The 17062-nt window shown below is 29.6% G+C and overlaps 1 protein-coding gene across 1 annotated transcript in view; it reads left to right on the forward strand.

Moving 5' to 3' along the window:
- LOC142329101 (uncharacterized) overlaps positions 1–17062 on the forward strand; it is a 490682-nt gene that overhangs the window by 447071 nt on the left and 26549 nt on the right. The window contains exon 4 of the mRNA XM_075373436.1: positions 9040–9171. Coding sequence (XP_075229551.1) covers positions 9040–9171 — 132 coding nt within the window. The remainder of the gene's footprint in view (positions 1–9039; positions 9172–17062) is intronic.

Genomic DNA, 17062 nt, shown 5'->3' on the forward strand with positions numbered 1-17062 from the left:
AGATTATTACTTCACAAATGATGTGAAGTTAATTGTTGATACAACTGATCCTTCATATTTTTTATTTTTTTTTTAATTTAACAATTAAAATTAATAATTTTTTACTTTACTGTTATTAAATAATATTTTAAGCATCTATGCATGGACTAATATAAAATGCTGTTATATTTCCAAAATTTTGAGAAAACTGGCCCGAAAGAAAGTATCTCCCCCCCTGGAGAACATATTGTTCCAAACATTTACCAACAAATTACTCCATAGGCACAAATCTCGGAACCAAATTTCATCAAAATCGGTTTATCCAATCAAAAGTTATTAAGCTTCAATCACGGAATACACGTGCGTAAGTACGGGAATCATTACCCCTCCACTTTTTTCGGGTTCCTAGTTCATGAAACGTCGAGAAATGCAGACACCCTATAACCCATTTTTTGACTGATTACCATACTTTTATTCTTTCTGTATATCTCTAGAAATATGATACCAGTAAGTTGTAAAGTGTAGTTATTGTGAATTAAAATGTAATTACCAGAAATTGATAATAATCACAATTTGTTAATGAACTAATTCTTTTTTCTTTTCCTGTTTAGCCTCCGGGAATTACCGTTCAGATATTACTTCAGAGAATGAATGAGGATGATATGTATGAGTGTAAATGAAGTGTAGCCTTGTACGGTCTCAGTTCGACTATTCCTGAGATGTGTGGTTAATTGAAACCCAACCACCAAAGAATGATCTATTATTCAAATCCGTATAAAAATAACTGACTATACTAGAACTTGAACGCTGAAACTCTCGACTTCCAAATCAGCTGATTTGGGAAGACGCAGTCACCATTAGACCAACCCGGTGGGTCTAATAAACCCTATCAATGAATCCTATCATATCTCATATTGATTTTCTTTTTCTTTTAAACTATATTTTTTCTACTCAGTACTGGCCAATTATAAATTTAGTTAAATATTTTACTCTCATAACAATTTTAATGAAAAAATCACTAGATTATGATAAAATGTTGAGAGTCGAGCCATATTTCTTTCTCTTAGTAGTTAGCTAAATAGTCTAAAGAAATGAAATTAAGAGAAAGATCAAATTTTATCTGGTTTTTCTTTCATTACAATCAGATAATTAGATCAGAACATATTGTAAATTGGAACTGTCCGGCAAATGTTTTTCCTTCTTTTAAATCCCTTTCGGCCAATCCGGAAATTTTTGGGAATTTCTGATTTCTGTCAGGAATTTTGAAGTTATCAATTACTTTGATATAAAGTTTAAAGTATAGGATACGTAAGAAGTTGCGCAATTTCTATGTTGCGTAAAACAAAATTTTGATTGGTATAAGTGTAGCACTGATTTAACTTTAAACTCGTTCGTTTTTTCTGAGGGATTCACAGTCACGAATGGTGTGGTCAAATCTGTACTAGGCGCGGGGTTTGCGCTTCTGCGGTTTCGGTTAGTTAGTTTGAGGTAATCATGTTAGGTTGGATGTGAAGATGTCCGTTTGAGGCCTACGATAACTATTTACTGATGCAAATGTCTGCCGTGGCATTTACATCGATTGCATCCCGACCGAGGCCTGGCTGATGACTGTGAGATGTAATCAGTTAGAGGGTCTAAAGACGACCTCCGGTAAAGCCCCTCAGGGCTAAGAATGGAGGGGTGTGTGGGGATCGGTGACGTCACTAGGTGGGTGTCTTACCCCTATGGGGTTGTGATACGTAAGAAGTGCTTCTTTAATAATTCGCTCATTTTTTCATTACACATATATTTCTGTCGTATATTTCAGTTGAACTTTTTATGGAAATTGGGCTAACCAAAGAGCTTAATTATACGTTTAAAATTTAAAAAGCTGGCAAAGTATTGTATGATTTGACCGACTTGCCAGTCAAGTCATAAATAGGTTAAAAACAGAATATATATATTTTTAGAGGTGGGGAATAAATTTTAAGAAGAAATTTTCTAAAAATATTCATATATAGTTTAAGCTTAACAAATTTTTTAAGTAAAGTTTTCTCTAAATTTAACACCCCCTTTCACTAAAGGCTAAAATAAGAAAAACAAAATTAAAAGAAACCTTTTCTGCGTTAGATCCGGGGTCTATAATTAAAAATATTGAAGACATTTATTTATAGCTGTATATATGAAACTTTCAAAAAGTTTATAAACCAATGGCAGATTAATTTTAAGAGGAGTTGATTTTTTTTGAATAATTATTTTTTTATTATTTATATATGCAATGTAACAAATTTGTTGTAATCAAGTTTTCTCTAAAATACTTCTGAAAAAAAAGAAATTTTTTTTGGATATTCCCCACCCCGTTAACTAATTTTGAAAAATATATTAATATGATCAATGCCCTACTTTATAGATATATTTGTTCCGAAATTGAAGATAATCGGTTCAGTCAGTTCTGAGATATAAAGCCAAAAGCAATACGACAAACATACGCACATATATTTTTATTCTACATGAATTAGTTTGATCCTTAAAAAAAAAATTTGCAGAAAAAACCCCGATACCCCATTTTTTATATAATCACCATACTTTTCCCATTAATTATACTCCAACGGGAAAGTAAAAGTTGTAGAGAAACTACGTAATAAAATTATTATAATGAATGTAAATTATGACTAACATTAAAAAAATATTCACGGGTTATCCGTGAATATATATATATATATATATATATATATATATATATATATATATATATTTACCTTAAATTTTCAATCAATTTTCTTGAAGTTTCATATAAAAATAATTTGAGTATCAAAACGATGTCAACCTATAAATATCATCACGCTATAACAATATCATACTACGAAATAATGACGACATAAAAGATATCTTAAAATCATCTACTAGATATTTAAGTTATTCAGAAAGAAATTATTACAGAGCTAAAAGAAAACTATTCACCAAAATCAGTGAATTTTAAGGCGTGACACATACACACGATATTTCATTAGTTTTTTCTTTACAATATTATTTTTATATATATATATATATATATGTAAAAAATATATTCGTTTGAAGACTGTTAAAAAAAAACTGGTTGTACTTTTCTATTTGATTGAACGTAGAGTTTCATTACAAAGCATAAAACATCTTAAAAAAACTGTCATGGAAAATGACCAATGACATTTATGAAAAGAAATGTTTATTAATTTTTTTCCCATCATCTCAATGAGGCAAATCTAAAACATCGCTAAAGTTAAAATATTTTCACGTATGTATTTTCATTGTTTAATAATAAGGATGTAATTTTTCAGTTCAAACTCTTTGACATAAGTACGGGTAGACAAACGTAAAACCCTACACCTTGTCATAATCTTATAAAATTATAATAATCATAATAATAATAAATGTATAAACAAATGCAATATTTAAATAATAAAAGAAAGTGAGTTGTGGAAAATATAGCTTAACAATATAATAATAAAGCATGAAAGTGTAGTCAATTACATTATACCATGGTATATGATAGTGAATGTGGTACTGCTGGTGGGGAGAGTAACCCCCTATCTACCACCTATTATTCTCTCTTTCTCTTTATATTTCTTTATTTTATTTTATCCTAAAATTAATATAACATCCGTTAAAACGTTTATTTGCGGTTGTTTCACTTTCCCAATAAATTACACGGTCTCTTCTCCCTTTCGTTTACTGTTATCTTATATCATGTCTCGATCGTCTAAGAACCACTCTTCTTATTATTATCGTTGTAATAATAATAATAATAGAAATTTTGATTTACGATTTATCATGCGGTAAAGAAAGACATTTGGCTATAAATGTTTTTTCTCATTTTAATAAGGAAGGAAGATTTTTTAGGAAGATAATCGTTATCGTAATCGTTTATAATTTATTGTAAAATTTTATCGATTGTGATTAATGTGATGTTTCGATTCACGATATATAGAATGAAAAATCGAAATAAATATAATCGAATGAATTAATATTATTATGTAATGAATTAAATCCTAATTATAACCTTTTGTAAAACCGACTCGGTGTATACTTTTTAATATTTAATGGAATAATGTATTTTAATTTATCTCGTAATCAATATTAAAGTAGGTCGTCCATTTTATGCTGAATCTGATCAAAACAAAGACTAATAAATAAACTATGTCAACGCTTCAATAAATCAAAAAAATATGTAACACGATTATAAAAGCGATTATATGAAAAGTAAAAACGGCGTACAACTTTAAAATTAATGATTCTTGATCAAGAAATTATATAAAATCAAAGATTACACCTCGGTTACCGAATGGAATGGACTATTCAGAATAAACACAGTTTTGTAACTTTATATAACTAGAGTATCACTTTTAAATAGAATTTTTTTTTTACTTTCCTGGCATTATAGTTATAGAGATATGATGAAAGAAAGTATGGTAATCGGTCAAAAAATGGGATACGGATTTTTTTGCATTTCATGACGGTTCGTGACCCATGGACCTTAAAAAACAAAACAAAAGTGGGAGTTAATGTTCGTACGTACAAATGTGTTTTGGTCTGTTTAAAGCTTAATAACTTAGATTATCCAAATTTGATGAAATTTGGCACAGTGACTCGTGTATATGGGTAAACGTTCGGGGTATATATCTCCAGGGATAGTTTATTTAACATCAATTTTCTCAAAATTTTGCAAATATAAGCCCACTTTATATTTAGCTCAGTATATGCATGCATGCTTATCTTACCATTTGAAAAAAAATTGCCCTTAAATTCTCCCATTCCCCCAAAAATCGAAAAAATTACTTTTTATTTATTGTATATATACCAAACGTTTTTGTCTTTTCAACGCTTATAATATAGTTTTTTTTAATTTGACTTTTCTAAGCTTAATAATAGAGCAAGTGGTCCAAAAAAATACTTTGAAGGCAATTTTGGTGGTGGTGGAGGTAGTAAAGGTTTAAAAATATCGATCTTATTTAATTATCGATTTAAAGTATATCTATTTTTTATATTTTAAATTTTGTTCATGTATCGTTTTATATTTCCACTAAATAAGTATAAATAACCAGCGCCAGGAAAGAATTACAACTTTGTGATCACATTTTTTATTTTTATATTTTGTCAAAGGTTTTATTATATGGATAAGAATTATTTTACAAGCAACCGAAGTAAGTGAGCATATCGAATATCTATCCAGGTAAAACTAATTCGCTTGTAATTCTTTGATGTTTCCGATATGGTGTATTATATTAGTATAAGTAGTTTGCAACTGATTTTCTTGTATTACAAATGGATTAGATCATACGACGTGTCGTGTCATGTTAGCCGTACACAAAAGTTAATTATTTAAATAAAAAACTTCTTTTTTTTCTTTCTTATATAAAAAAATAATCTAACAAATAAGAAAATTCCTATTTATACAATATTATTCATAATATTTTTCTTCATAACATATTAATTAAAAATGTTTGAAAACTAAATTTCCATGTTTTCATACAAAAACTTACGTGTATTGAGTAAATTTTGCTTAGAAGATCTTGTACAAAGACAGACGATTCACACTAAAATAAATTTTAAATATTCAACTGTAATGTTTTTGTAAGAAAAAACCATTTTAATAATTAAATGAGTAAATACTTCCTTTAATTTTCAGTTTGACGTAAGGCAAAAAGACCTTAAATAAAATAGAATTCTGTAATGTCAAAAAATCCTAATCTGACTTTAGTATTACACGGGTAATAACTAGATTTTAACTTATTAATAACGTAAACAAAATTTTAGAAATATATAATCATACAGCCTATCACGCATTTAAATTACTGTTAAGTTACGGAGGGATTCAATGAGCCGTAAAGAGATCGCCTGATAAGATTAATATGTTTCAATATATTTTAGAATATTTTGTAACCGGTTGTACTTGACGATTTAATAAATTGTACGTTAATATAACCAGTTCATTGTGTCAAATTTATAAATTACATCAGTCAAGTATTCTCGGTTCATAATTTAATTACATAATTCATACTGATAGATATATACGTGGCTTGTTATGAATATATTCGTTTATTTATTTTTTTTTTTTACCTATAATTAGTAAAATTTTGTCCTACCTTCCTGATACAATCAAATTTATTGATTCTCATTCGAAATTAATTTATCAACAGTATTCAAAAATTTATTTTAAATTGACAAATGTAAAAGGATTTATAAATATTTGATTTTTCGACATCCTATAATATATTTTAATGCGGTTTATTACATAAATATGAAGAATAAAAACATACCTTCCTTCAAAATGTTAAGCATTTAAAACATAAAATAATATTTTATCTTTATTAGAATAACTTTAGTATCCTTAATGAATCTTTTACGAAAATATGTTCATACAATCAAATAGAAACTATTAAAAAAATTATCTATTCTGTTTTGTTTTTTTTAAATTCACAATCACGACTGGGAATTGAACCCAGAATTTTGTAGTAATTAATGAGAATATTACATCCTGAATTCCATTTTATTGATCGAAAGCAACCACATTGATAAAATAAAAACACTTCTTTGATTGTTTTTTAAGTGCTTTTATGAAAATGTATCAATTTCAACATGAGTTATTGAAATCGATCAGTAGAATGTCATTAATAAATACCGGTTGAAAAAGAACTTCACAACTTTAAAAGCATATAAAAATTTATTGAGATAAGTTACAGATTCGGTTGAGATCTCATTTCATAGAAATACACATCAAATTTGTCACCCAACATCCATTTTGCTTCGATAAGGCTTCCATTTTTTAAACAACTTACATCCCATCTTAAGTTTCATTCCAGACTGTATCCAGCAGATCAGGCGTTATCTCTGCAGCCGCGGCATTAATTCGAAGTCTTAGCTCAACAAGATCAGCAGGCAAAGGTGGTGCATAAACCTGATTTTTAATGAAAGCTCACATGAAAACATCTAACGGGGTCAAATTTGGGGAGCGAGATGGTCGTGAAATTGGACCTTCATGACCAATCTACCGAACTGGGAATCGACTATCATGAAAATCTCGAACTTCTAAGCAGTAGTGAGGTGGTGTCCCGTCTTTCTGATAGAAATGGCGTCCATCTTGGTAATCATAGTCTAACTGAGAAATAGAAAATTTTGCAGCATGTCAAAATGAACGATACCATTTACGGTTGCCTCCTGGAAGAAGAACGGGCCAATCTGTCTGGTAGAAGAAAAACCTCTCTCAACGAATATTTGGTACCAAGAGTAAATTATATGTCTACTAGGAGGCTCCCTTCTGTGCTCTCTAAAAAAATTGTGTTGAACTGCAGTTGCTGACTGCAAATCGTGAAACAAAAACACACAGCGAGCATGTTCCGCACCAGTAAATGTATCCTTTTTTAACAACACTGGTGACAGCGCTGGTGGCCAAATTTGGTACTAATGAACTACGTGAGTCAAAACCTGATCTATTTTTCTATGAAATGAGACTTAAACTGAATCTTTAAGTTATCTCAATCATTTTTATACGCTTTTAAAGTTGTGAAGTCCTTTTTGAATCACCTGGTATATTAAGGAAAAAAAAGGCTTTTAAATATATAAATATTTTTGTAGCATTTAATTTCAACTTAGTATTGTTGTAGTGATTATTAGGTAACTATATATACTAATCAGATAAGTGTCGAATGTATAAAAATATTGTGTACACAATAGGAGAATAGATTGGTTGATCACAAAAATTAAACTCCAGAATTTAAGAAGACTTTTAGTTTCACATAATGTATTTTTTTAACTTCCGGGTTCTCAGTTAAATATTGCTTCAGAAGATGAAATGAATGATTTGTAGCGTGTGTGAAAATGCCATGCCTGACCGGGATTCGATTCCGGGACCTCCGGGTGAAAGGCCGAGACGCTACCACTCGCGCCACGGAGGCCGGCGAACGAATTAATATTGTATATATGTAAACTCACTCGTTACGAACGCTCCTTTATAGATTCCCTAAAATTCATCCTTAATGAAGAACCCATCTGCAGTAGAAGCCATTTTTTGATTCCAATATACAATATTACATCAAATTTAACTTAAACTTGTTGTATGGCCGAAATATAAATTTCATGAAAGGATACCGATCATTGTCTACCATCATTTCATAACTCAGACCAAGCTGATGGTTTTATTACTCAAGAGTAATCATTTTTTGCTCCTGCAATACATAAATCGAAGTACTCTTAAAAATTAGAAGACGGCTTTCGTTCTTATGGATTGATTTCTTCAGTTTCTACTCTTAAGATTGATTGTTCGGCGACAATTTTTTTCGATGCATTGCCAAAACGGGTTTCACTTAATGTATATTTTGCACAGATAGTTATTATCACAATATTTTGTTCAGAAGTTATGGTGTATTATTGGTAAACGCAATCGTGTTGTTCTATTAGTAGATTAATATCAGATTTTCATTGTTATTATTTTAAACAATTAAAACACACAATGGAAACAATTATATAACTGCACTGTTTGGTCATTTTTGTTCTGATAAATAATAGTTGATTTGTGGTTAATCTGTTATTTGTAAATACAGTAGATAAAATATTATTATAGATAAATTGTTATGAATAACTTCTTCAATTACTGCAGTTATACTGGATAGTGTTTAGCTAGAGTAATTAGTAAAACTGGAAAGAGCGAAGGGTATTTATTAGAAAAGAAGATTAGTAGCGGGAGGAAAAGCAGGATAGAGCAGAAGTCGCTTTGGGTGTTAAAGTAAAAAATTTACAACCCTTCTCATTTATCAGATATCGATTTGGTATACGGTAAAATCGTGGCTTCTTGATTAGTTAAAGTTAATAAATAAAGCCTTTTGTCGCGAAACCAATAAGTTCTCCTGGCTAGGGTTCGAACCCTTACCAGATGAAAGGCATAAACATTAACATAGTAAAAGTTATAGGTCACCAGAACGATAATCCCCAATGTATTATGTTTTCTAAATTATTCTCTGTTTCTTTCTTTTACCTTTGATTCTTTATTTATGTAAAGAACAAGAATCTTATTAATTTATAAATAAAATAATTTGTTTGTTTATTTTTCAGGGTTATTCGTGTCTTGATCTATTGAACGCTGGTATGAGGCATTCCGGTGTATTTTATTTACAAATAAGAGGTACCACATATTGGTTCTTAAAGGTATTCTGTGAACAAGAAGTCGCTGAAGGTGGATGGACTGTAAGTAACTTTACGATTATATATTTATTAATTCTATAAATCATATTTATTATTTTTTATATTTTTATTTTGCTTATCCATTGTAAATTTAGCAATAAAAATCTTTTTTTAAAAACTATTTGATTTATAATTACATATTCACAAGTTGTAACCCAAAAATTGAGTGAACAATTATATACAATTATTTTTTTTTATAATTTACAATTAATAGTAATTTTTAACGGCAATTCAAATGATGGTCGATTTTAAGCTCTAATAAATTAAAAGGAATTTCTTGCTCCTGCAATACAGAAATCGAAGTACTCTTAAGTATTGGAAGACGGCTTATTTGATACCAGTAGATCTTTCTTCAGGAGAACTCTCCTTGCTTACAACAGTCCAAGGATATTTATTACAGTACAAGGATATTTCCTTGTACGAAATGAAAGAAGTATTGTGATCGCGAAAAAGTTTGGTTTTCAGATTTCAACGGAAATATCCATTTACGATCCCTGAATCTATTTTGACTAGTTTCGACGTGTATGTGTACGTGTACGAACGTATGTAGCTCGTATAACTCAAAAACGATGTTGAGATTTTGGATTTATGACCTTTGATTTAACTGTTGATTTAGGACTGATTTATTAATAATTATTAATCTCTGATTGTAAAAAAATGTTTACGATAAATAATAATTCAATAATAATAAAAAAAAGTATAAAAAAATATCAAACTTTATTAATGAAATAAAATTCTATGTACTTTTCATTTAAAAAAAAATGTGTATATGTAATTTAATAGACGTATAAGGGTCATATGGTGCCCAAATCAGATTTTTTATAGCTACATTACTTCACCCATCTTTTGTAATTTGACTGCCTAAATCCAATAATATAACACATAATAGTAGATTATTTAACTAACAGTACAGTTTATAATGTAATAACAAAGGTATATTGCAAATAAACTACAATCTACAAACAAAAATTTTGAAAAAAGTTGTTTTTTATCAAGGGGAGGACCTTTTAATTATGTAAAACATCAGATGACGTTAATGGTCACCATAGATTACAGCTCCAACCATACCTCTAACTATCCTACAAGAGTGGTTAAAGGTACTTGTACAGGCTGCTAATTATGATAGTATTCGTGTTTCTTTCTTAAAATATCTCCTTTTCTTTAATCCTTTTAAACCAGATAAGTTGATTGTAACAAGACCTGTTAGACCATAACCACATACACAATTAACATTCATTGGCATAAGGAAGAAAATACTCGTATTAGGATTTTATCCAGTAGGGATTTAAATGTGATTTCCAGTTAGTAAACTTATTTTTTTTTTTAATCTCCGGGACCACCATTAAGTATTGCTTCAGAGGATGAAATGAATTATTTGTACCGTGCGTGAAAATGCCATGCCTGACCGGGATTCGAATCCGGGACCTCCAGATGAAAGGCCGAGACGCTATCATTTACGTCGCGGAGCCGGCCCAGTTAGTACACTGCAACAATATAATCAAAGCAACAAATTTATTACCTTCAAACAATTCCAATTATGACCAGCACTTATTTCTAATTGAAGAATCTTCCTAGCAACCTAAAGAATTCTGCAAAAATTATTGTTAACTATGTATTTGCAAATAATTGTCGCCGCTTCGGCGGAAATTATGACATTATTTCAACACTGGCGGTATTTCGTAACCTCACTAGATTTTCATTGTCTCCCTACTGTTTCTACTATTGAGTGTTGTATCCAAGTAGATGCTTTCTCTCTTTGGTATATTCAAACGCAGTCTTCTTTGCATATCCTTCATCTGTGGACAAACCGAAACGACATGACATGCGATACAACTTAATGAAATATTATCAACAATATTCATTTTTTCTCATAAATGATTAAATTTTCTATTGCCTGTCAAGACTTGTAAGAATGAATGATACATGTTAGCCATGTCTTTGGTAATCTCTGTAAAATAGATAAAATGAGTCGATAAGTAAGTCTACCAATAAGAGCTGTGTCCTACTTTTCTTGCTATGTTTCCATCATTACTTGTTCTAAATTCCTATAAGTATTTTTCTTTTCATTAATACACTTACGTAATATCTTTATGAAAATTTTTAATATTTTAGTCAGCCAAGATTTAATCAAGAATGTGATAAACTCAATGATATTTTTTGTGAAAATAAGTAATAATTTCTAACGGATGTATCAATACATCGACAAATAAAACAACTCATGTTAGATAAAGGGTTAATTTGTTCCTCAGTTTCGTATGAAACGTAATGTTATCGTGAAACATGAATGTTTAGACGAAATTGCAGACAAAACTTAAGTTTTATATATACATTTATGTAGATTTCTATTAAGTAGATTTATAACGTAGAAGTTTTATTCAAAGTTATTGCAGAGTAATCTTTTGTAATAATCTTAATGGATCTGAACGCTGATCGGTCGTTATAATCCGTTGTTTATTTGGAAATGGTTCTGTAAGCCTTCTCAATGATACTCCATTGATAGATAGCTTACTAAAAAAAAAAACTGTCAGAATAATAATACTTATGAATTTTTATTTAATTACAAAATTAAGTTAATTAATTTAGGTATTCTAAAAAGTATTGAGCCTTTTGCGCACGAGATATGGTTAGCGTATTCTGTAAAAAATCGAGGAAGGCCTGCAGGTAAACAGTCATGACATCGCCAGTGACCTCAACATCCATCACGAAACAGCGTTAAACCGTTTTGAGAAAGCTGGATACAAAAACAAACTCGACGTTTGGGTGCCGCATTATTTGACTCAAAAAAAAATTGACTCGATCGAATTTCCTTCCGAAAATCTCCACTTAAACGTAACGAAATCGAGGAATTTCTAAAGCATTTGATCGCCAGTGATGAAAAGTGATAACCTACGACAACAATGTGCAAAAAAGATCACAGTCGAAGCGAGGAGGAGCTCCACGGTCTGTAGCAAATCCCGCACTGACGCCCGGGAAGGTTATACTATGCGTTTGGTGGGCTTGGAAGAGCATCGTGCATCATGAGCTGCTGCCATCAGGCAGAACGATAAACTTAGACCATACTGTCGACAATTAGCGTGATTGCACCCAGCAATTTCAAATAAATGGCCTGAAGTGGTCAACAGAAAGGGTGTCGTATACCGCGCTGACAACGTCAGACCGCATACATTTTTAACGACCCGTCAGAGATTGAAAAAAACTTGACTGGGAAGTTTCAATGCATCCATCGTATAGCCCAGACCTGATACCATCAGACTATTATTTGTTTTGGCCTACACAGAACTCCCGGAATGGTGTTAAGTTAGTTTCAAAAGTGACCTCTGAAAACCACGTGTCACAATTTTTTGACCGGAAACCACAATAGTTCTACAGCGACAAGATTATGGTTTTGCCAGAAAAATGGCACAAGTCATCGAAAAAACGGTGCATATGTGGTTTCATAATGTTATTTTCCAGTAACGATAAATGTGTTCTCAATCTTGACCTCCAAAGGCTGAATACCTTTTAAGACAACCTAATATAATAAAAACAACAAGTTTATTTACAATTCATGGACTTAACCATTCTTCAAATAGCATTCCATCTAACCGTGTACTTGAAAGATGTACAGTCAATTATAATGTCAATTTGATAGTTTAAGGAGACATAAGAAGTGGTATGGAAATGTTGAATCTGAAAGACAAGTAGGGTAGGGATGAATTCCGGCACAACTTAAGAAAAAAGTCATAGTTTTTCAGTATAAAAAAATCAATGGCATTTTAAAGAATCATTAATAATAAAAATAGACGTACTAAGTTATTATTTACAAAACACGTCGAAGTTTTATTTATATATAAATATTAAAAAGAGAAACAATTTCACTTTTCCACTTAAAATATACTCATAAAGAAATATTATTCAATATTTTAAATGCATACTTATGTGTTCACTCATAAGATCTCATGCTGAGCAACTTTTACCTTGTTTTGTATTCAATTACAATTGATAAAACTCATCGATGGTTATGATTGATAGTAAAAAAGATATTTCTTCTGTATATTTTCTCTTTCTGTTTAACTTATTTGCAATTAAAATCAGTTAACAAGGTGATCGAAAAAATGGCATAACAATAGTAATTAATTGATTTATTCATTGAATATAAAATAATTTATGTTGTTAATCAATGTAGTAACTATAATCATGAAAAGGCATAATAATTAATTAAATTTACATCAGTTTGTATTTGTCATTTTCCCCCCTTATTTTATACTGTATAATTTTCTCATATCGTAATTCATTTCTGTAAAATGATATTCTCCATTTGTAGAAAAGTAGTTAATAAAATATTAGATAAAAAAAAAAAATATATATATATATATAAACTGTATATAATATATATATATATATATATATATATACATATAGAAAAAGAGTCGTCTTTTTCGTTGACTACTGAATCAATCATTAAGAAATTTTAACTCTGCCTTTTTTATGACTTGCGCAATATTTACCACAGTTCAAACCTCACCAATCTTTTCATATAAATCATAAATAAATAAAAAATTATTAATAAATAATTTAGAACTTTCGTTAAAAATGTCAACTTGTTTTAAATTTAATATCATTACACACCGGATTGGTATAGTAGTTAATCAGTTGTCACAAATCAGTTGTTTAAAAGCTGATTTTCGAAGTCAAAGGTTATAGGCTTCAGATCGCAAAAGTTAGTTGCTTTTATACGGGTTTGAGTACTAAACTGTGGAAATCTATGTACTTTGGAAGTTGGGATTCAGTTAACCACAACTCTCAGGAACGGTCGGGCTGAGTCTGTACAAGACTATACCTCATTTATATATCGTATATATATACTCATCTCACTGGACCGTGGTAGGAGTTGCTTATTGTTCACTATTTAAACAGATTGTAACGTATATATTAGGAAAAAAGAATATGTCTATATCGATTGTTATTTTCTATATCGATCTTTGTCTATGTCAATATCGACTTACTCAGATAGTTATTATGTGTTTAACTAAATTTTCTAATCTGGCAGCGACCGGCGAGAACTAATCTTCATACAAGTAAGTAACACTCTGTGTTGATTTTTATAACCTGAACTAACATGTTCAGTACTAAGCCGTACACATAACTGGCATAGATACGATTTTCAATCTGATATTGATATTTCCATATTGCCTAAATCAGCAAGGTTTCAGATAGGAAGAAGAACTTCAGAGCTACTAGAATTTTTGATCGTAGACAATGTGAATCTACGCCAAAGCGTTATCAAAGATTTGAAGAGCAAGGTATACGCTCGGCCCAAAATCGAGTTCAACCTTCAAGAAATATATTACGTCTCAAATCTGCTTTTAATTATCATCCTGAAATTGTCCACCTGAATTTGAAAGGTATCGGAATAGGTAAGTAACATGATGTAAATAACCATTGCAGTGCCAAAAATGAAATGATGATACTCCTGGATTTTTCTGTGCTTTTGGCAAAATAGTTCTTGAACAATTTCAATATCCTCCTGATTTCATTAAACTTTTTGATTTTGGGGTAAATATTTATCTAAACATATCTTAGATAATAATAGACAGTAAAATAGGCTATTTCAAATGATATCATTTTGAGCAGAAGATTTAAGAGAAGGAAATTTCATGCGTTCGTTTAAAACATAGGGCCAAATTTTTCGTTTAATTGGTAGTTTACTCCCTAATCTAAAAATATTCCCGAATTCTTACAGATTTATTTATTCTTTGAAACCGAACAAATATCAGCCCGATCAGATATAAATCCGGAAAGGAAATTCATTGAATTATTGCAAAACATTTCTCATAATAATAATGGTCTCATACAGAGTTTCAAGCATAATCTTGAGCCGAGATGTATTAATGAATTAAACAATTTGAAATTGATTATTCATGCTTATCAAATTCCTACAGATGAAAATTAAGGCCTATATCTTTATTGAATATTCTACCAAAACCAAATAGGATAGGATTAACAAAAAAAAAAAAAAAATGCTGACTACATAAAAATACTCATATTAAATAATCTTAGCAAGAGTAGGCAAAAATTTTATTAAAATAGTATGTATATAAATAGATTACAGTACACAAGAAAAAGTTAATAAAAAACTGCTCAATATTTTAAGATCGAATTCTTTAGCTCAGAAACTGCTTCAAGTGCTTTACAAAACGAGATTACACTTTTACTTCCCTGTAGAAGTAAAGGAAATATTGTAATCGTGACAAATTTCGGTTTTCAGATTTCAACGGAAATATCCATTTTGACCATCCCATCCATTTTAACTAGTTTCGGCGTGACTTCTGTACGTATGTATTTCGCATAAATCAAAATCGTTTAGCCGTAAGATGTTGAAATTTTGGATTTAGTACTGTCGTAACATCTAGTTGTGCATCTTTCCTTTAGATCGCAATCGACTGAACCAAAAGTATCCAAAAAAGCTCAAAATTAAAAAAAATAGGATTTTAGACTTTTTTTTAAATTGTAGTATAGCTTTTCAACGATATCATAATGGTAGTTATTTTCATTGGTTCCACAGGTATAGCCAAATAAAATTTTAATTAATGAAATATTTGGATCTTACAAGAGGAAAATACATCGGTTCAAATCCAACTTCATCTCCTTTTGTTTAACTTTTTTTTTTAAACTTAAATATATTTATTTATTAGTGTTAACCTCTGATTGTAAAAAAAAATTTACAATAAATGATAATTCAATAATAACATTAAAAAAAGGGAAAAAAATGAAAAAATATCAGAAGTTATTAATGAAATAAAATTTTATATACTTTTCATTTAAAAAAAATGAGTGTAATTTAATAGGCGTACAAGGAACTCATGTGATGCCCACATCACATTTTTTACATTTAACTTTTTTTTAAATTTAATATCATTTTTTTCATTGTAAATCGGGAAAATTTAAAGGAATATCCTTTTTGATAATTAATTTTTTTTTTTTTAATTTACTGAAACTATATTTTTAATTTAATTTATCACATCTTATATAGAATTTTTCTTTTCATTGTTTTTATTAGCAATATCAATCAATTCCTCAGAAAACTTTGAAATGATTCAGTTTAAATATATTTTTAATTACCTGTCAATTTTAATTCTTACTTATTTGACGAATTAACTTACTGCAGAAGCATTTTAAAGCTTGTACGTGGGAATATGGAAATGGAATTTTGTAACGTATAAAAAATACTATGCCTGATTGGGATTCAAACCCGGAATTCCCGGAGTAAACGCCAAGGCGCTACCACTCCGACACAGAGATTTCAATTATTTACATTTATTTACTAAATGGTAATCAAATTTAGTTTATTATTTTCATAATCGGTTTTAATAAATTATAAATATTTTTCTTAACTTTTCAAACTATTTTTTTATGCGTGTCATAATTATTCAGATTAAGCTATAACCCTGGTTTTAGATCAATGATGAAAAAAGAAACGTGGTAAAAAGAAGCAAAAACAATGAACCACCAAAATAAAAAAAATAAAGTAATTTATTTACCAGATATTTAATTAATATTTTTTACGTTTTATTAAATACTTTAAAACATATTACGTCATCATTAGAGCACAAAACGACGCGGCGTATTCGTTTGATATTTTATTTTCTTCAATTTTTCATACACCTAATGTTATTCAATCGTGTTTTTATATCTTTTTAATTAAAATCGGTGCAACCAATCACTCGTTAAAGAAATACAAACAAACATATCACAAAAAAAAATCTCACCTCCAGGCTTAGTCAGGCAAAAAATTATCCATACACAAAAAACCTAGAATATACATATAATTCAATCTACAACATGCTTTAAACCCGTTGAGAAGTTTGAAAGTAATTTGATATCAACTTAAAGATGCTTCAAGCATTATAATACA

Source organism: Lycorma delicatula, chromosome 8 (assembly GCF_047948215.1).
Source record: "Lycorma delicatula isolate Av1 chromosome 8, ASM4794821v1, whole genome shotgun sequence".
Taxonomy (NCBI): Eukaryota; Metazoa; Arthropoda; class Insecta; order Hemiptera; family Fulgoridae; genus Lycorma; species Lycorma delicatula.